Below are 21,854 nucleotides of genomic sequence, written 5' to 3'. Positions count from 1 at the left end.
TTACACTGATTTTTGGTAAACAAATATCCTCTTAGTTCGACTAAAGGAAGTTTAGATTCAGGGCCCTTTTGAGAAAACGCTTTGTCAAAGTGTTGTGTGTGGTTAGGTGTTTTTCGACAACAATAAGCAATTCAGGAAAAAATTGGATTTCATTAAACACGGACCAATTACAAGAAAGTCAAAACGGAATGAAAGTGACGAGAAACGTAGATTTCGACGGGAAACTACACAAAGGAATTGGAAATTGACAAGCTTAACGCAAGAAAACTAAAAATCTGGTTCTGCAACGTACTCCTCCATCATCACGTCTTGCTCCTTGAGTCTCATTGATGCGGACATTAGAGCTTTTTGGTGAGTTTTTCAGAGTTGAGTTGGGAACCCTTTTTCTGATGCTGCTTCTTCTATTTATAGTGTTCTTTCCTCCTCCACGTTCTTGGCGGTTTTTCTTCAGTGTGTGTGGGCTTTATGGGTTTGAATTTTGGCGCCTTACCCCACGTTCAACCGGGGATTCTGAGCACGTGGTTTTAATTGTAACGTTGGTGGTCTTGAGTCGTGGGCAACCGTTGCCATTCGTGGCATCGTGGGTACACGCACGTGCTCATAATTGTCCATCACTCGGTAACTGCCTTTTCCGATGGGCTTGTCGAGGTTCCTTCACCTGCTGAGTTTGTCGAGATGTGACCTTCACTAACTTGCCTTTGTGGGACGCTACGTGCTGAGCCACAAGTCTTACCATCGTCCTTTCTGTCGAGCAACCGCCTTTCCATCGTTGATGTCGAGAATCGTGGTGTTAAGGATTTTAGCTCAACACAGATCCATCTTGCTTTGATGGGTTTCCATCATCCCCACCGTCGCTCCGATCTCTCTCGCATCTGAGATTCCCCCTCTCATGTGTGATCTAAGGTTTGAGAGTTTTTGAGATTTTCGACTTTGTGATTTGGATTTTTGGTGGGTGTGATTAAAGAAGGGAATTAATTTGAAGAAAAATGGTGGTGTGTTGGAGGAAGAATAGGAAGAGAAATGGGTGCTGTTTTTGTAATTCACAGATGTAAGATTTGGCCACTAGAAGCTAGACTCCTTTTATGTTTGTACGTGATCAAGGTTTGTAGTGGGTTGATTTTTGAGCTGATTAGATCTATATTTTGGAGGTGACACTTGATTGAGCACTCTTTTTCCTCCCCAGAATTTTTTCCTCTGGGTTTTTCCTAGAGAGGTTTTAATGAGGCTCGCTCATGAGTGTGCGATAATCACCAAAATAGCATAGAGCTGGTTAAGGCCTTGAGGTTTGCCAAAACCAATCGTTTTGACAAAGGTTAGGGACGAAGGTCCACATTTACTCCAGCGAGAGACCAATGCCAAAAAAATGTAAATTACAGGGACCAAAAACTTATTTAAGCCAAAACATAATATTAGTACAGAGCATTGCAATTGTAAGACTAATGCAATTAATTAACGCATGATGGAACACCTAACTGGTTCTTATTGGTGATGAGAGATTTGTATTCTTCATTTGTAATGAGTGATGTAGAATAAGGGCTATCTAAATGACCCATGGTGAAATTTGGGTTAAGTAACCCATGATCTAAGTGAACCAATCACATTTAAGATAAATTGATTGAATTTTTACATTTTATTTATTAATTTATTTAGGATTAAATATGTTTTTGTCCCTAACTTATACAAATGAATCTAAAATGGTACCTGAAAAAAAAAACGCAAAGATTTTAGTCCTTAAAATTATTTTTCATATCTATTTCGGTCCTTCAAAATTTCTTCCATTAAATTTAGTCCTTCCCCAAAATTCAAAGAACGCAGCCATGGGATTCTCAGTTCACTTGGATTCATGTTGTTGTGTTTTCAAAATTGAAATATATATAGAATAATGAATTAGGCAAATGGTTTTATGTTTTGTGAATTCATGTTTGCTTCCTGTAGATCCATATGAAATCAAATTTTCTCATGGTTTCGAGCATAAGATACTTCTACAGTTTTTTTGGTAAAAGAAAACGCTGAATTTATCCATAGGTCTGACTTTTATTGATCATTGGCCAATAGCCATAACAATAAAAAATCCAATTTAGAAAGAATACAAGGCCCCCTAAACAATAATGCCTTTTATTTAAATGCTTTCTCAAACCTAATTTATGCAGTTCAGAAAAAGTGGAAAAACAAACTGAGGGTTGTATACCACCGTTTACCTATGAATTTGGATCCTCTCATGTGCATTTTTCACATAACAATGTCATGTGAACTAATCAGGACCATCGATGATTTTTTTTTTGAAATCTAACGGTTGATATTGCTATTTTTTTTTTACTTGCCACGGTTGCTTACCATGTTCTCTGCTTCTTCTCTATCGCTTAAACTGTTAAACATGAAAGCCGGTCTTCTCATGGAGTCTCCCTTGTCATCTCTATCCAGGAATTAATTTCACAAGAAATTCTCAAACGAAACAGGGAAGGCACAACAGGGTTGCTATTTCTGGGCATTGAATTGAAAATCAAGCGAATAGTTTTTAACAATTGCTTGTTCAATTCCTCTAATTGAATTCAGATATATGATTTTTTTTTTTGAGAACATGAATTCAGATATATGATACAAATAGGATTTCTTATTCTTTCCCATTATTGGGATGAATTTATGAGTTTTCAGGATGAAGATATGAATTTCTGGGTTTTGAAATGATTATGAAGGAAGAATGACTAAATTTAGTGGAAGAAATTTTTTCGGATGAAGATAAATGTGTTTTTTATTCAGGTACCATTTTATATTTATGTGTATAAATCAGGGACAAAAACATATTTAACGTAAATAAATTAATAAATAAAATATAAAATAATTAACTAACTTATCTTAAATGTTATTGGTCCACCTAGACTATGGGTTATTTAACCCAAATTTCACCATGGGTTATTTAGACAGCCCCGTAGAATAAAAATAGGAAAATTATGCATTATGCTCTAATTTAACACGAAACTTAGGTTAGAGAGAGAAAAAATAGAAAATGCGCACCTTCTCTTTACTGAGACAAAGCTAACACCTAAAACTCAGTAACTAACACCATAAAAATAGAAAATGTGCACCTTCTCCTCTTTACTGGTACAGATCATAAATGTTTAAACTAGGAACACGCTTGATGATCCAGTGGTCTTTTCCTCCATCGGTAGTGATGTTATTCACAAGTTCTCGTTGCATAAAAGTCAGACTGAGAGCTTCAAGGTTCTTTAAGTGCTGAATGCCAGGTGGTACCGCCTTGAGTTGGGGGATACGATATAGCTCCAACTCTCTCAGTGAATGCAGTGCTCCTTTCTCTATAACGATGGATTTCAAGCTTGTCATAGATTGGAGTCTTAGTAGCTTTAGTTTCTGAAAGTCTCTATCTTGAAAATGCATGCTTTCACCCTCATAACAACTCCACATGGTAAGAGACAGCAAATTTGGCAATTTTTTCAGTGATTTAAGAGGATCATCAGTTAAATTAGACCATTCCAAGGTCAGCTTAACAAGATTTGCAAGCTCTGAAATCCACTCTGGCAACTTCTTTAAAATCCCATTTAGGAGAAGCTTTTGAAGCGTGGGTGGGGGTGAAATAAGATGTAAATCACTAAAACCTCCATCATTTGCACAAAGATGTAGTTTCTCCAAGTGTTGCATCTTATTTATTGAGTACCACAGAAGATCAATTTCCTCTACTTCCAACTCTGCAAATGCCAATCTCAACTCCCTTAACTGCCTCAACTCTCCCAGCTCCTTAAGTAGCGCTACTTGAGAACTATTCATTGCCACTTCGCTTAGTGTTTGTAGGGATTCCAAGCCTCCAATACCACAATTCCATTCCCAGCCATCATCACAACATTCAAACGTACCCAAAAGATGTCTTAGCTTTCTAAGCCTGCCAATATCCCTTGGCAGGAAAATGACACTGGTCCTTACATCCAAAGTTTCCAGATTCTGAAGTTTAACAATAGATTCTGGAAGACTCTCTACGTCCCAATTGCGAAAGCTTAAATACTTCAAGTGGAGTAAATTCAAGCAACCTTCGGGAATATTTTTGAGAAAACTTGGACAATTATGGAAATCAAGTACCTTCAGTAACTTGCATTGTGCAAGGATTCTTTTTACAAAACATTCAGGAAGTTCTTCATTTATGAAAAAGAGCAATGACCGAATGTGTGAGCCCTCAATGCTTTCCCAAAAAGCTTTGGAAGTTGTTGCTAAAGAAACACGCCGACTTTTCCCACATAAAGCTAACTGATCATCTTCATGAATATATTGGCAAAAATTTAAATCCTTTGCTTTTCTAAGGATCATATATTTCACGTAACAGGTCATGAACACGACAACTTTTAACTTTGCCATCAATGGTAAATGATGATACTTGCACCAAACTTCTTTGAATCAGCTCTTTCAAATACACTTTGCCAACTTCCTCTGGTGTTTTTTCCTTTTGTTGTTTGATGAACCCTTCAGCTACCCATTGTCGAATCAGTCTCTTGGATTCAACTATAAAGTCTTCGGGATACATTCCAAAATACAACAGACATGGTTTGAGATAAGAGGGCAAATCATCATAACTGAGACTTAAAATCTTGGTTACACTATCTAAACTTAGATTTTCACACAACTTCCTCCACTCAATTGCATTTGGATCTTGGGTAGATAAAATACCACCAATGGTCACAATTGCTAGAGGTAGACCGTCACATTTTTTGACAATTTCACTAGACACATCCTTCAGATCTTCTGGACAACGTCCATCAAACTTGGACCAAAACGCCTTTTTATAAAATAGCTCCCTAGATTTATTTTCTTCCAAACGTTGCAGATTATGCATTTCAACCAAACAAGATCTATTAAAAGGCAAGAAAACATCCTTATTCCTGGTTGTGATCAATATCCTACTTCCTTTAGTATCATTAATCAAAGCATATTCAATCTTGTCCCAAAATTGTGTATCCCACACATCATCGAAGAAGATAACATACCTTCCTCGCCGCATGTAGTCCTTCACTGCATTTTTCAATGATGTGGGATCCATCATTGAGATTTTCTGAGGAGGATCTTCATTTTTTTCTTTGCAAAACTGCTGCAACATGTCCCTCAACAATCCTTCCACGGTGTATGACTTAGAGACAGTGATCCATGCATGGCAATGAAAGTGCTTAACAACATCACTGCTTTCAAAAACTTTTCTAGCAAGAGTGGTTTTCCCTTGCCCTCCCATCCCTACCACAGAGATCGCAGTGCGTTCTTCTCGTCCCTTCACCAACCAACCAATCAATTTCACTTTCGGGACATCAAAGCCAACAACATCAGTCTCCCTAATGTCAAGCGGAGCCTCCTCTCGAAGGTTCCGCACCGCAGGGTCCTGGCTTCCTCGAGAACTAGGACCACCTTCTCCTTGTTCTGAAGAATCATGAATCTGACATTTTTCCTTCATTTCACGAGATCGCGTGTTAACGCGCTGAATCTTGTAGGCCACCTGAACACGGGTGATCATAGGTCTGATGAAGTTAGCTGCCTCTTCTGGATTGAATGCTACGCATCCAGGATCACGAGATTGCAGTTGTTGCTCACACACAATGTATTCATCCAAGACATCTTCCATTTCAAAAGATGCTTCTATCAGCTCCTTCATCATTTCCTTGATTTCGTCACGCTTGAGGTTATCTGCTTCTGCTGAAGCCTTTCTATCCGCTTCATGGATCATGTCTTGAATCCTTTCGAGTTGTTTTTTCATGGCTTTAACTTCTACTGGAGTCTGCCTGATTATATTCACTGCTTCTGCTAACAGTGGAAGCAAATGGTTACGAGCAATGGACACTGGATCACACATTTTTGGTAGCTCTCTGATTAATTTCTGCTAAAAGATATGACTTGTGAAATGAAATGAGATGTACTGATAAAAGCTTTCTGTCACGCAGCATTTAAATAGTGCAAATTAAATCCATCATGTTGAGAGGAAGAAGACTCTGTATCCCTTGGTCATTGTTTAATACTGACGGAGCAACTTGGAAATAGCTAATAAGTCATTATTGTAACTTCAAAGTGTTCATTAATATGTTGTTTAAGCCTGAAATTAAGCAACCTGCATGTGATAATGAATGGTAATGCCACATGGAGGAAGACCAAGTTGCAGATTTAATTTCTAAAAGTCAACTTGTGAATTGAAGGTAGGCAGCACGATGGTATCGGTATTATATACAATAAGTTTATGTGGAGGGACACTCCAATTCCACTAACACTTGGAGAGAAAGGATGAAAAAAAATAGTAAAATGAGACATATGATAATGATGTGATAGAAAGAAAAAAAACAGAGGCAGTTAAGTTCCAGCAATTATCTCAAGCATATTCAAGGGCTACTTTAATAAAAAGCTGGTATACAAGCACATAATTTTAGTAATCATGGTTTTTATTAGCAAAATATGGTCAAGGTACATCAAGAAAAATAGAATTCTCAAGAGAGAGTGCAGACCAGGAAATATCCATGATTATGATTGATTGAAAAGATACAGTGTAAATATGCTTATATACATGATCAAGAAGCTATGAACACTCTAGCTGATGATAATCTATTCCTAACAACTCTACAAGGAAGTTGCCGCTCCTATTGGTAACTTATGTGCATTTCTCCCTAAGAATTTAGAGCTAACTAAGTAACTAACTTCCTAGTAACCAGGTTGCTAACAAATATAACCAACTAAATTAATATTTCTAATATCCCCGCAATCTGGAAGTGGTAAGTATTAGCACAACCAGCTTAAAAAATAAAACTAGCAGGTTGTGAATTGCAAAGATGAGTTGTCCCAGTTCTGCTTGATGGATTGCATAATTCAAGTCTACCCTGATGAATATCACTTGGAAATTCTTGATGTATTGTTGGGTGCTTACCATCAGCTTCAGCCATTTGAGTTTGTGCAAGTGGAAGCATTTTCAAAATGAAGCAATGCCATTGGATAGGAAGCACATCCTGACATGCTCATTGTTGGAGTTGTAATTTTATATTCATCTCTTCTCGCCTTCACTCTTCATGACCCCCCTGATCGACTTGATTATGCAAATCAAGTCTTGGGAGCAATATGTGTGAAAAATCTATCAAGCAAAGGGAAACTGAGAACAACAAAGCAACTAAGCAGATTGTTGCTCTATTAAGTGCTTCACTAGAGAAATATATCAGGGAAGCATAATCTTTTCGCACTCGATCAAACAGTTTCTTAAGCTATGTGCCTCAAAGAAATTTGGATTTATGAAATGTTGTGTAGCAGATACAGTCCCAATAGATTTCCTAATTGACTTTCCAGGTTTGACTGCCAAAATGGAAAAATCCAGCATCATAATCTCTTGTAACTTATGCCCTCCCCTGTTGCAAAATCCATCCCTCAGTGTTAGCTCAGCACACCTACCTGAATAGTCATTTAGATTCAAAATTCTTCTTTGATCTCCATTTCATTCTTCTTCAAGATGGAAACTGATGGGTTCACAGATGTTACAACCCCAATAACATCAAGTCTTCATTTGGTGTCAGCATTCTCAATATCACTCATAGGCCTAAATGAAAATTGCTGCTTAGGTATAGAACCATCTTTAGCTGGACAAAGTTCAACAGTTGATGTCAAATCCAAAAGTATTTTCTATTCATTCTTTTCAGGTTTCAAGTTACCTTTGTATATCAAGTAAACTCTACTCCTTTTCCAAAAAAATCAAGTAAACTCTACTAACATCTATTACATCATAGAAACAATTAAGAAAATTCACAGATGCAGAAAGAGAGCTCGATTTGTCATTTCCTAGAAACTCACATAGCGCCACTAACGCCACCAACAACAAGGATTGAATTAATGCAGAAACCAAATACCCTCCACCAGTTGCAAGACCCAATTCCATCTTGTAAGAATTTTGGCAAAAACCTTATAAGTAGCTCCAAGATCCACCCAGATCAAATACAATTTTCTTAAAGAGATTTCCAATCTATGAAGCATTTTCACAAACACCTTGTGTACTGCTCCAAGATTCAGCAGGACTAAACAAAATAAACGGTATATCAGCACCACCACTATATCCAAGACCTATTTGGTACTGCAAATTATGCACCCAAATAAAAGAAAAAGTTTCATGAACCACTGATTTTCCTTGTTGTAATAGCATTCTCTTTGTTTGAAAGAGTTACCTCCACGACAAGTGCGCGGCAGACAGACGTGAATGCGAGCAATGACAGCAACAGGCTTACGTTGTATACACACCATTAAACAGCAACAAGTTTTCTTAATCCAAATAAGAAAGACATATGTAATCCATAACAAGTCTTACAATCCAAGAAACATTTGTGAACATAATACGACACACACAGTTTGAATAAGAAAACAAATTAAAATGTCTTGAATAACTTATTTATATAAAGAAAATCAAGTTCCTGCATTCTCTTTATTTGGAAGCTGTTGGTGTGGTCTATCAATCACCACTCTTTGTAAGCTGAAGTTTCACCGTAAGTAGAAAGATACCAAGTTAATTTTGTCAAAGGCTTGGTGGAGAATCCGAATTTCATACAAGTGGAAACCCAGTACCTACAATTTCAGATCATAAATATTAGTACAGAGCACTGCAATGGTGAGATTGTTGGTAGTGAAAAGCTTGCACTTCTAAATGACTAAACAATAATTCATATCTTTCTATAAGAAAAAGCAAGCGCACCTTTTCTTGAATCTTCAAACTATTACTTGGGGCACATGCTTGATGATCCAATGCTCTTGACTTCCAGATGATTTGATGCTGCTTTTGAATTTAGTAGGCATACCACTAACATCAAGAACTAGAAGTTTCTCCAAATGTTGGATGCCAGAGGGTACAGCCTTGAGTTGAGGGATAAACCATAAAACGAGCTTTTCAAGAGATTGAAGCGCTCCTTTATCGATAATGACAGAATTCAAGAGATTGAACTGTTCTAGTTTTAGATGCTTTAGTTTCTGAAAGTACTCCCCATCTTGAAAATGCAAGCTTTCACCCTTATAGCAATTGTCCATGGTAAGGGACAACAGGTTTGGCAGTTTTTTTACTGATTTTAGTGGATCTTGAGCCAACATAGAGAATGACAAAGTCAATTGAGCAAGATTTTTAAGTTCTGAAATCCACTCTGGAAACTTGTGTAACCTCCCTTGTAGGAAAAGCTTTCGAAGCGTAGGTTGGGGTGAAATAAGATGCAAATTAAGGAATCCCTGTGACTGTGAGTTAGTATTACTATCACAAGCAATGCTTAGTTTCTCCAAGTGTTGCATCTTATTTATTGAGTAACATAGAGCACTTCCCTGTTCTCCCTGCAAATCCAACAGATAGCTAAATCTCAACTCCCTTAACTGGCTCAACTTTCCCAATTCATGGACTAGCTTGTAGGTAAACTTAGATGCTGAATGAATTTTATTTAGTGTTCTGAGGGATTCCAAGCTTCCAATACCACACTCCCTTCCATCCTCACTTATAAAGGAACCCAGAAGATGTCGAAGCTTTCTAAGCTTGCCTATCTCACTTGGCAAGCAATCGATGTGTGTTTCCCTTACATCCAAAGTTTCCAGGTTCTCAAGCTTACCGATGGATTCTGGAAGATTCAATATCCTTGTGCTATTGAAGCTTAAGTACTTCAAGTGGAGTAAATTCAAATAAGTCTCAGGAAAACTTCCATGAAAGGGAGTATTTTCACAATCAAGTACCTTTAGCAGCCTGTATTTTGCAGGGATTCTTCGCATACTATCAATGTTATCAACCAATTCTCCCTTGGTGAAACAAAGTAAAGACCGAATGTGTGAGCTTTCGGTGTTTCCCAATAAACCTCTGGAAATTGTTGCTATAGACAGGCGACGACTTTTGCCACTTAAAACTAACGACATTGACCGATCATGATCATCTTCATGCATACAATGGCAAAAGTTTAACTCCTCTATTTTTCTAAGGATCAATTCACGTAACAGGTCATGAACGCGACAACTTTTAACTTTGCCATCAATGGCCAATGAAGATACATGCACCAAGCTTCTATGGATCAATTCGGTCAAATATTTTTCTGCTACTTCTTCGGGAGATTTTATCCCTTGTTGTTTGACAAACCCTTCGGCTACCCATTGCCGAATCAGTCTCTTTGAATTAACTACGTAGTCTTCAGGATATATTCCAAAATACAACAAGCATGGTTTGAGATTGGAAGGCAATTCATCATAACTAGAAATTAAAATCTTTGTTACACTATCTAGATGAGGATTATTTTCCAGCTCTGAACTTAGATTTTTACTAAAACTTGTCCACTCAGATTGATCTTTGGTAGATAAAACACCACCAATGACCGCAATGGCTAGTGGCAAACCCTCACACTTTTTAACAATTTCAAGAGACACATCCTTGAGTTCTTTTGGACAAAATCCACCAAAGTCAGACCAAAATGCTTTCTTACAAAATAACTCAAAAGATTTATTTTCATCTAAAAGTTGCAAATCATGCACTTTAACAATAGAAGATTTCTTAAAGTACAGTGCAACCTCCCTTTTTCTAGTTGTGATGAATATCCTACTTCTTTTTGTATTATCAATCATGACATATTCAATCTCATCCCATAACTTTGTATCCCATATATCATCAAGGAAGACGACATACCTCTTTAGCTTCAAGTACTTCCTCACCTCATCCTCCAGTGACTTTCGATCCATTGTTGAAATATCGGCAACAAATGTGTCTTTGTAAAAGTGTCGCAGCATGTCTCTCAACAATCCTTCTACACTGAAGGTTTGTGATACTGTGATCCATGCATGACAATCAAAGTGTGCAATTACCTCCTTGCTTTCAAAAACTTTCCTGGCAAGAGTGGTTTTACCCTGCCCTCCCATCCCTACCACAGAGATCACAGTACGTTCTTCTTGTCCCTCCACCAACCAATAAATCAAATCAGCTTTAGGGACTTCAAATCCCACAACGTCAACTTCCTTTATGTAGAGAGGAGCCTGCTCTCGAAGGTTTCGCACTATGGGGTCTTGGTATCCTCCAGAACTAGAACCACATTCTCCTTGTTCCGAAGAAGATCCATCATGAATCTGACACCTTTCCTTGGTTTCACGAATTCGTGAGTTAAGGTGTTGAAGCTTGTACGCCAGCTGAACGCGTGTGATCATAGGTCTGATGAAGTTAGCAGCCTCTTCAGGATTGAACGCTACACATCCAGGATCACGAGATTCTAGTTGTTGCTCACACAAGATGTACTCGTCCAAGACATCTTCCATTTGAAAAGATGCTTCTATCAGCTCCTTCATCATTTCCTTGATTTCGTCACGCTTGAGGTTGTCTGCTTCTCCTGAAGCCTTTCTATCTGCTTCATGGATCATGTCTTGAATCCTTTCGAGTTGCTTTTTCATGGTTTCAACTTCTACTGGGGCGCGCCTGATCATATTGGCTGCTTCTGCTAACAGTGGAAGCAAATGGTTACGAGCGATAGATACTAGATCACACATTTTTTGAAATTTTTATTTTTGCTATAATATTTCTAAAATGTTGAGTTAAGAGATGAGATTTGATGAAAGCTTTCTGTCTCTCAACATTTATTTAACGCAAAGTCCATGTTAAGAGGAAGAAGACTTAGTTTCCCTTGGTCATTGTTTAATACATACGGAGCAACTTGGACAACATGGCTAATTCATTATTGTAACTTCATAATGTTTTATTATGTTGTATTATTGTAAAATATCATTAACAGACAAAGAAATTCATAATATACGCGTGGTTGTTCCTCTGTTGGTGTCATCCATGCTTCATGGTTTCTTCGTTTTGGGTTTTGGACGGTTCTTCTAAGCATCTTATTCGGTTAAAGATGAGTTGGATTCACATGAAAATTTATTCAATAATAAATGAAAAAATAGTTAGAAGAAAATTTTGTTTTCTCTTTTTTCTAGTTTCTACCAATTTTTCCCATCTTTTCTTCATTTAGGTTTTTCTTTCTTGGTTTAATCGCACTTTTGGTCTCCTACGAATGTTATATGTGCCATCGGGTCCCTAAATTTCAAAAATCTCATAACGCATCCCTAACGTTAATCTCAGTTACAAGTTTGATCCCTCCCCTCATTTCCGTCAAAAAACTAACGTTTTTGGCTTATGCGCCTTTTTTTTTCCTGATCTGGCAACCCAATAGAAGAGAGAGTTAGAATGTGAGAGGCATGTGAGATGCACTTGACCTGACCTTCTCATATAATCCCAATTAGCCCCAAATTAGAGACCCTAAAGGACAAAATTCTCACAGAAGGAGAATCAAGGTTGTGCGGCGCATACGAGAGAAAATCAACGACCTCGTGGTGGCGACGCTGCATTGTTGCCGGTGATTAAGCAAAGCGACGGTGAAGATCGAAGAAGCTAGGGTTTGTGACCACTTGAAGAAAAGCCCCACAAAGGAGAAAAGTCTGACAAAGGAGAGCGTGGTGGTCCTTGAGAAAAGTACTATGAACATGTCTTGGTTCTATGGGGATCCATTACCACCAAACCATGTGGCCAGGTTAGGATTCTTTAATACTCTACCTACTATCTTTATTCTCTTTATGTCTTTATCTCTGTCGTTGTCTGTTGAATGGGGTGTTGTTGAAGGATTTTAATGCGTGGTGGTTAATTTTTTAGGGTTTCTTTAATTGGAATCTATGTTGAACATAGTAATAGTAGTATGTTGAATATAGTAATAGTGGTATTATTTTGTCTTATTTCAGGCCAATTGTGGCACATGTCATATTCTTGAAAGTGCATCATGGGGGTACAATTGTCACGACCCAAAATCTTAAGTCGTAACCGGCGTACAGACTATCACCTTAGCCTAGCAAGCCTATTTAACCAAAACCACTTCCCGATACAATTTTCCAAAATTATACATGTTTTCTATAATTTATATAATCCAAAAGAATCTTTCCTGTAGTATCAATATCAAATAATAAAATCTATCAATTGAGATTTATCATAACTAAAATTCTAAGAATACATAAATTTCAAATCCAGCACTAATATGTTAAATCTTAAATTAAAACAATAAATAACAAGTCAAATTGAATTCCCTCAAAGAGTCCCATATGACTGTAGAATGACAAAGACCGACAACAGACACAAATATGACAACCTTCCAAATGAGGCCTATAAACGAAATAAGTCAAACTAAAATGAGCTTTAGACAAAAGCAACACTAATAGAATGAAGGTGAACAATCACAGAAGGAGAGTTTATATAGATGAAGGCAATTAGGGTTCCTGTTTTATACAAGTGCAAAAGAAAGGAGAAAAGTCAAACATATGTTTAAATGAGCAGCATTTGATTTAGGGTGAAAATAATTAAAATAGAAAACAAATGGATAGTTGGGTCGAGGAGCAAGACACCAAGAATTATCAACGCTGCATCTTAACCCAAAACCTTAAGGCATTAGAATTATGGATCACATCTCTTATAAAGTCTTCTCCTCACCCAAACTTAACCAATGTGGAACTCCAACTCCGCACTTAAATTCTCAACTTAGGTTTTGCACCCCTCATCTCTATTGTTTTGAGCTTAAGCTAAAACAACCTCTTGAATTGAGAAATGCGCAATTGGCTTGATGTTAAAAGAAAGGAGAGAAGAACTTTAGTGCAATTCAAGATTTTGGAATAGTTAGTTAAGAATTCTGAAACAGAAAGCCCTTTTAACTAACACTCCGTCCTTCTATCTCCTTTCACCTGCTTTTCTCACAAATTCACTCTCACATTCATCCTTTGGAGGACGCTCAATTTCATCAACAACTTAGAATCAGTTGGAAGTGTGGAAGAAACCTGAAGAGGAAATCAAAAAGTTAATAGAGACCGTAAACACCTTAGTCAAAATTTCGAGTCCAAAAAAAACCAAAAGATTAGGGAGGCGGCTCGCGAATATAATAAATAATTTCATCTCAGGTGTTTAATATACTCAGTTACTCACATAGTGATAGTGGATTTATGTGTCATATGATCTGGAGGTAGAGCAGCATAGAATCCACCTGATAAGAACATGGGTCCAGCCAAACTTATTTGGATTCTGAGTAATGCTCGGACTCCCAGCATCCCAGCTGAAATCATGTTGCTTCTGGTTTTGATTCACATTCTTATTCTGAGCAGTTTGATGCGGACCATCATCCTCCACCCTCAACCTCCCATAAGGCGTCCTTTTGAAATTAGATCTCATCACTCTCAAACCCAATCCGGAGATTCCTGATTTTGCCAACAACAATTCAATATTTGCTAGTTGTGTATTTCCTTGTACCTTATTCTGCTGTCCACGGAGCATTACAGTCTCCTGCAGATATATGTCAGAAACGAGTTCTTCACTTGTACATAGAACAATAGATGCCTTCAATATCCCGTAAGTTTTATTCAAGCTCATAGTGTCGTCTTCTATCCTCGTCATTAATTCATCCAACACAGGATCATTATAATATTCTTCTTCTTCCTCCCCATGGCCAGAGGTTGAGGCTTCCTCAGTTGATGGACTCTCACTCTGGCTTAGACTTTCCAATAGAACAATATTCATCATCTCTTTTCCTTGGATCCTCCAAAATCTCCTTGCAAGTTGGCTTGTCTTTCTCAGCACTGCTTTGTATGTTGGATCTTCCTGTTGTATCTCTAATTTTCCCCAGTAGCGACGGGTTGGAGCTTCTCCAAAATGACATGCCTCAAGGATTATAGGCATATCGATGTCCAACTCCAATATGTCATGGCCTTCTTCCACCTGCTCAAAGCGTGAATCAAGTCCAACTATGTGGTTGATTGGTAGAGGGGTAGGAGGTAATACTAATTTAGAAGAGGTGTCTTTAACAATCTTTTTTATAAGCTCAGATTCATACCTGCAGGAACACAATACTCCTCCCACTACTACAAAAAGTACTTTTCACATCGGGCGAAAAGTACTTTTCACATCGGGTATACAACCGATGTAAACAAAGGTGATGTGGTATGTCCCCACCTTTTCACATCGGGTACACAGCCGATGTGAAAACTACACATTTCACATCGGTTAATGCCGCAACCGATGTTAAAAGTATGTTTAGTAATTTCTTTTTCAAATCTGCACGTGTATTTCACATCGGTGGAATCAAATACCCGATGTGAAAACTACACATTTCACATCGGTTTATGCCGCAACCGATGTGAAAAGTCTGTTTAGTCATTTCTTTTTCAAATCTCCACATGTATTTCACATCGGTGGAATCAAATCCCCGATGTGAAAACTACACATTTCACATCGGTTTATGCCAAAACCGATGTGAAAAGTCTTTTTTTTTAAAAAAAAAAAAAACAAAACCAGTTATGTTTGGAATCAATTAAAAAGTCATACCTAGCACATTTTCCATTCAGAAATAGCTCATATAATTAGCTCATAACTAATTTAACTTTCCAAAGTTCCAGTTACAGAAAGTGAAGTAGCACACACTGTTAACCTAACATAGAAGGAAATGAGAGAAAGTGGATGAATATTATTTTCATTAGTACATTGCACTAACTATCTCTCAACCAGTATAACTAGCTCATTCATTACATAATGAATCTGATGAACAAAAACTGCAAGTATAGATAAACACATACCCTTAATTTAGACTTTCTACTAAATACATGCTCCAATCTTTTTCCCCATAACGATCTTTTTCACCACCTACATATGGAAGAATATAAGAATAAAGATGAGGGAGAAATAGAGAACTAAATAAACAAACTTCAGCTTTCTCATTTATTTACAATTGATCCATTGCAAACTTAACTTTTCTACATAGATGCAGGTTAAACAATTGAAAATTAAAAACAGGAGTTAAATCAGGATGTCTAAAAGAGAATAAAAAATTGAAAAGCAAGAAGCAGCTAACACTGAAATTGTTAAATGACAGAAAAATGAAAAGCCAAATACAAAATGATGCAGGTAAACAGTTAAGGAGTGAGGGATGTGAATTTCTAAAATGACAATTGAGGCCTGCAACAATAAAAAAACTCAGATCATGCTTTTATGGACATGGATGAGGCTCTGTGAATTTTATGAGCAAACGATGATTATGAAACTTTGGTAATCAGAATTAGCAGCATGAAGGAGTGCTTATTTTTGCAAATAAAAAAAAAAGAGAAAAGATTTGGGTAAATGTGAGACCTCATAAAATAATCTGGCCAGAGACAGTCACCGATGTGGAAGAGGAATCAATATCAATATAGCTAAACTCTTTTCAAATAACCACCACTTTTATCTCTCTTCAAAAAATCATTCTCTAGCTAGGAAAAAAGTAAGGAATTCAAAATGAGCAGTTAAACAAACAAGCAAATTAGAAATTAAGATCACTGAAAATGAATATTACTATCTATCATATATTACAATCTTTACGGAAATCATCAATGAACTTAAAGGGTGATAAAAAAGTACCTTCTTTATTAATGCGGTCCCCTTCTCACTAACATAAATACCATCAAGAAACTTCCTGATATCCTTGTTCTTAACATGGAATTTATGTAACAAAAACAACAAAATAACCAAAATTAAAATCCAAGCAAGACAAAAATTAGACAACAACAAAGTCAGGCATTAGCATGTATCCATAGAATGAAAAAAAACTGTACCTGATTGATAAGGGCACATGACCTAGAAACAAGCTCAATGTCATTTCCATCGAAAACCAACTCATCCTTCACCTTCTCAGATCGCACAATGGAAACTCCATCAAGCATATCCACTTTCCTCACCTAATCACACAATGACAAAATCCATAGTTCAATTAATCAACAAGAAAAATCAGACTTGAATTACCCAACTAAACGAACAAACGAATGCAAAATTAAATTACTTGAAAAAAAGCACATTATTGACACAAATGCACAGTTCAAAGTTAATAAAAAATAAAAAATGGTCAGCACTTAACCAGTTAAACAAACAAGCAAATGAGAAACTAAGATGACTGAAAATGAACATTGTTATCTGACCCATATACCAATCTTAACGAAAATCATCAAAGGAGTTGAACATAGGGTTTAGGGTGAACGAAAAGTAGAAAGCTATGGATCTTGATGCCAAAATTCATTTTTCTAGTAGTGCACACTCCAGAATTCCCCATTGAAGTCGCCAATTAGTGCACCTTCATGCAAGTTGTTATCTTTAGCATGACTGCGTGCAGTGGAAGTGAGATATATTCCCTGAAAGCCCAAACTTAGATTAGTAAAGATACAAGAGGCTAATGACAATTTGAAGAAAATATAGAACTTAGACATGTTTCCATGTATGTACCTGTCCAACCAACATTATAGAAGCAAAAAACCCAAGAAACAAAGAGGACGGAACCAGTGTATAACTGCAGGATGAATAACACAATGAGGATAATTGAATTTTGATAACTAGAAACTATAGGTATAGGAAGTACAGCTCAAAAAATTGAAAACTGTGTTAATGGTCAATCTGTTCCCTAAAAGATTTTGCCGCTAGTAAGTATGTCTTTGGAAGAAGAAAATACTTGCAAAGTTGCAAGTCCCTGAACGTATAAAACATCAGTCAAGTTACAGAAGTTTAAGTTGATTGTAGTGACTAAATTGAGTGACCGTTTAAACATTCAGGAACTTTCAAATATATTACCTTGACCTTCTTAGTGGCAAAATCATTCGAGGCGTGATCTGTATAAAAAGAGAAGCTTCTGTATTTCTTAGTGAAAAGACCTGCTATTGAATCACATATGAGCAAGACAGCCAGTGAGCATGAACTTGACAATACAAATGCAGATTGCAGAAATTATTGATCACACTAGTATAGGGGAAATGCTTCACGTTACACAAGAATACAACCCTAGATACATAGTAGATACTCTCAAATGTGCACAAACATTTTCATGCCAAGCTACAAAGGAAGTTCTCAACTGGGAGTTTGCAATGCCAACAGCGAGGGTTTATAGTAAGTCATGGATTAGAACATGTTTAAAACATAACATAAACTCCCAAAATATCCTTATTTCAACAAAGAAAGAAAATATTGAAAACCCACAATCCAAAATTGTTTTTCCTCTAGGTATGCAAAGAGCAGAATTGAAAATACAAGCACCTTTTGAAGTAGGTAGGTCCTTGCCGTCCTTTCTGTAATACTCCCTAATGGAGACCAGTGTTTTCCCTCTGAAATCCTGAATCGTCACCTTCCTCTTCTCCGAAAGCTGAAACAACCCACCAAAACAAACAGGAAAACAATCAAATTTCTTCAACCTAAGCAACCATTGCTTCAAAAAATAACCAGAGTGTGAAGATGAAACAGACCTTGCAGATGATGAGATCGCCATCGTCATCGAACTCCTTGTCCTGGGTAACTCCTTGTTGTTCTTGTTGTTCTTCATCTAGCTGTTGCTGCTTCTCTTCGAGAAAAGCTTGCACGATCTGCTTGACGAAGGCTTTGAAGGGAGGGAGAGAGAGGTCGAGGCCTGGAGTGTCAAACAGAGCTCCAGAAACCGAAACCGAAGACGCCGCGCCAGAGATAGAGTTCGATCTGGTGAGGTTTCAAGCTTAGAGCGCGAGATATTTGTTTTCGTAATGAGAGGAAGAAAGGGTTGTGTCGAATTCACAAGGTCCTTGAAGGAAGCTAACAACAAGGTCCTGAACGAAGCTAACAACTCGCCGCTGAACGAAGCTAACAACAAGGTCCTTGAAGGCAGTGAGAGCGAAGGCAGTGAGAGCGGCGGCAGCGAGGACCGGCGACAGCGAGAGCGGCGGCAGCGAGGACCGGTGACAGCGAGAGCGGTGAGTAGTGGCGGTGAGGCGACGATGCGAATGCAGCGAGAGCGGTGAGGCTACGATCGGGTTTTGGGTTTGTTTTGGGTTTCTGTGTGAGAATGCTAGGTTTGTGATGTGTTTGGGTTTAATTTTCATGAAGGACTTTTCACATCGGTTGTATTATATCTGATGTGAAAAGTACTTCATGAGGGACTTTTCACATCGGTTGTATTATACCTGATGTGAAAAATAATTCATTAAAATTTCAAAAATGCCACCGCTTTAACCTTTCACATCGGGTTTTATAGCAACCGATGTAAAACATATTTACTAATTATTTTTTACATCGGACATATTCTGAACTGATGTGAAAAGTCTTATGAAAGTTCACTGTAATTTCGAAATTGTCACCGCATTACCTTTCACATCAGGTATTTAATCAACTGATGTGAAAACCCTGATGTGAAAAATCCTTTTTCTAGTAGTGTCCGATTTATAATGCGTTCGACGTTATTATGTTCAATATTCGGATTGATGAAATTTAAAGTCCTTCATAATATTATTGAACGGAACAAGTTTTATACAAGTTACAATTAAAGTAAGAAATAAAGGGTTGTGCTTTACTCAAAACTACTTTTAAATTTAATTAAAATAAAAAAATATTGAGTAAAGTACACTCACCTCTCTCAAGGTTTGTTAGAATTACACTCCACCCCATTCTTGTCTAAAATCTACACCCCACCCCATTTTATATAGATGTAAATTTAGTGACGAAAAATATTCTTCATTAATAATTAGTTATTATTTAAATTTTTAATCAATAATTTCAAAAAATATTTTCAAAATAATCCAATAAATTTAAAAAATGAAAACATCACAGTCCTCCTCCTTCTCTCAATCGTGGTCTTCCTCCATAAATTCACAATGCAAATTCTGCAATAGCACACCCGACCGGTTTACAAACCATATCTCGAACATAGGGAAACATGTTTGTGTTTTCATATTTGGTAATAATTCAATTTTAATCAAAATAATCTCTTTATACCTCAAATTTTGAAAATTGGATTGTAGACCCAAAAAGCAAGACAAATGGGTGAAGAAAATAGAGAAACAAAATTAAGAAATATGAAGTGGATCGGAGGTTATTAGAACCCAACGATGCGGTGGAGCACCGCTTTTAACAAAATCCAACGACATCTTAAACCAACAGAGCGTTCGCTCGCAACTTAAAGGGGGGGAAGTTCACAAAAAGTAGTTGAACAGGTAGCTTTGGGAATGTGCGATTCACGTTCTGTGGTTCAGGTCACAACAAAACTTTGATGCATGGTGGTGCCATGGGGTTTCACATTCTGGGACAGTGGCCGTCGTGTTAAAGGGAGCAAAGGCTTGGTGGTGACTGTTTGTGGTGAGAAATATGATTTGGAGACAGATGGGACGTGGACTTAACAGACAGAGTGAATTGTTTTTTTAAATTTAATTCAGTAAAATTATTTTCATAAATTAATGTATGATAGTGTATATGCATTAAACTTATTTAAATTTTATCTAATTAGTAATTATTTTTTATTAGTGACGAATTTGTTTTCGTCACTAAATTTTGTCTTTATAAAAAATGGGGTGGAGTGTAGATTTAAAAAAAGAATGGGGTGGAGTGTCATTCTTGCAAACCTTGAGGGGGGTGAGTGTATTTTACTCAAAAATATTTTCTAATTTGATGGAATTCAAGTAAATGTCTATGTAAAACAGTTTTACACTCAGAGTGGACTGCAAACCCTTAATTTCTTTTACCCTAATCTCTCATATATTATAGAACTCTTTAAATTGTGTTTTTTTATACATCGGAAAGATAAATTACAAGCTCCAAGAATTGATTCTGGACATTTTCCTTCATAACCCATATGTCATCAAACTCTTATCACTTGAGCTATTATTCGAGGACAAATAATGATAAATTTTCACTAAGTTTTTTATGTTTATAGTTTTAATTTTATATTATGTGTCTAATCCATTATATGTCCTAAAATATTTGAATAAAAAAATGAAGATTTAAATATATTTTGCATATAAAAAGTGATAAAAGAAACGTAGTTATTTTAAAAAATGCAAGGTCTTAATTAGCTCGAAAAAACTATAAGGATTGAAATCACACAGAACTCCAAACTAGAAGGACAGATAATCATAAGTTTTTAAAATATTGGCTATGTTAATGCTATTAATTATTTATCATTGCATAGATCCTATATTATAATTTTTTTAAGATTTATAGTATAATTAAAAAAAATTCAAACCGCTACATATTAGATTGGATCGAAAATGAATCTATAGAAAAATTCATTAGATGATAAAATAACAAACCCAATGAATTTGGATTGGATGATTTTTCCTTTGAAAACCAATTCAATATCCAATATCCGCGAACCTTACTGCCAAAAGTGTAATGAAAAATATGTTTCTGCCAAGTGAGGGGAAAAAGAAACTTACTTGGTGTCACTGCAATATTCTCTTGAGAGTTCGCGTACCCTAGACAAAGCTGTCCTCCATGTTTTGACCTTCTCCAAGTCTTTCTCGAAGCTTATTTCATGTTCAGCCATAGCATCTGCATAAGTATTTTTTAGGTCCCACACATCAGAAGGTTCCACTTTATAAAAAATGATCAAAACCTGTGATCCTTTTTTGTCATAAGAGTCAACGATCTCGGCAAGTTCGTCAAGACAGCAAGTGGAAGATGCATAGTTTTGAGAAAGAACAACAATTAACATCCTCGAATTTCGGATTGCTTTCAAAATGTCAGGCCTGATTAATTCTGGCGCCCCAAACTTGAGCTCCTTATCATGTCTGAAAGTGTTGATTCCCTTTTGTCGCAAAGCAGTGAAGAGATGATCGGTAAACCTTCCGTCGCCGTCTTCACCTCGAAAACTCAGGAAAACATCATAGAAGAAATCATCGGAGGATGTTTCTTGATGATTCAGATTTGCCATGATAGTGGCCAGGTAAACAAATGGACTCGATCGGTCGGAGAGTTTTGCTTTGCAATATGATAAGTGTGTGTATATGAGCTTGTCATTGGACTTATTGTATAATCATGCAAAGCCAGTGGACCACACCCCTACACATCATGTGCCAGACAGGCTAGACGCTGCCAA

At 36.9% G+C, this 21,854-nt stretch overlaps 2 protein-coding genes across 12 annotated transcripts; both read right to left on the bottom strand.

The window, feature by feature from the left end:
- Positions 1-3,093: 3,093 nt before the first annotated feature.
- Positions 3,094-5,836, bottom strand: LOC130714546 (disease resistance protein RPM1-like). Its single transcript, XM_057564457.1, has 2 exons — positions 4,345-5,836; positions 3,094-4,259 (listed from the first exon to the last, which is right to left on the bottom strand). The coding sequence occupies exons 1-2, from the start codon at positions 5,834-5,836 to the stop codon at positions 3,094-3,096; spliced, it is 2,658 nt and encodes an 885-aa protein (XP_057420440.1).
- Positions 5,837-7,759: 1,923 nt separating this feature from the next.
- Positions 7,760-21,854, bottom strand: LOC130728279 (disease resistance protein RPM1-like). 11 transcript variants are annotated; one of them, XM_057579704.1, is made up of 13 exons: positions 21,193-21,850; positions 18,262-18,487; positions 18,056-18,161; positions 17,597-17,679; positions 17,255-17,318; positions 16,954-17,163; positions 16,594-16,716; positions 16,400-16,468; positions 16,133-16,251; positions 15,583-15,649; positions 15,335-15,437; positions 13,943-14,728; positions 12,989-13,797 (listed from the first exon to the last, which is right to left on the bottom strand). In XM_057579704.1, exons 1-6 carry the CDS (start codon positions 21,687-21,689, stop codon positions 17,126-17,128), a joined length of 1,014 nt encoding a protein of 337 aa, XP_057435687.1. In that variant the 5' UTR covers positions 21,690-21,850; the 3' UTR covers positions 12,989-13,797; positions 13,943-14,728; positions 15,335-15,437; positions 15,583-15,649; positions 16,133-16,251; positions 16,400-16,468; positions 16,594-16,716; positions 16,954-17,125. The 11 variants fall into 11 exon arrangements, with proteins under 11 accessions (XP_057435682.1, XP_057435683.1, XP_057435680.1 ...); XM_057579706.1 differs by lacking the exon at positions 16,133-16,251 and having other exon boundaries at positions 17,106-17,163; positions 21,193-21,854; XM_057579705.1 differs by lacking the exon at positions 15,335-15,437.

This window comes from Lotus japonicus, chromosome 1, assembly GCF_012489685.1.
Source record: "Lotus japonicus ecotype B-129 chromosome 1, LjGifu_v1.2".
Taxonomy (NCBI): domain Eukaryota; kingdom Viridiplantae; phylum Streptophyta; class Magnoliopsida; order Fabales; family Fabaceae; genus Lotus; species Lotus japonicus.
This window is presented reverse-complemented; position numbering and strand designations above follow the sequence as displayed.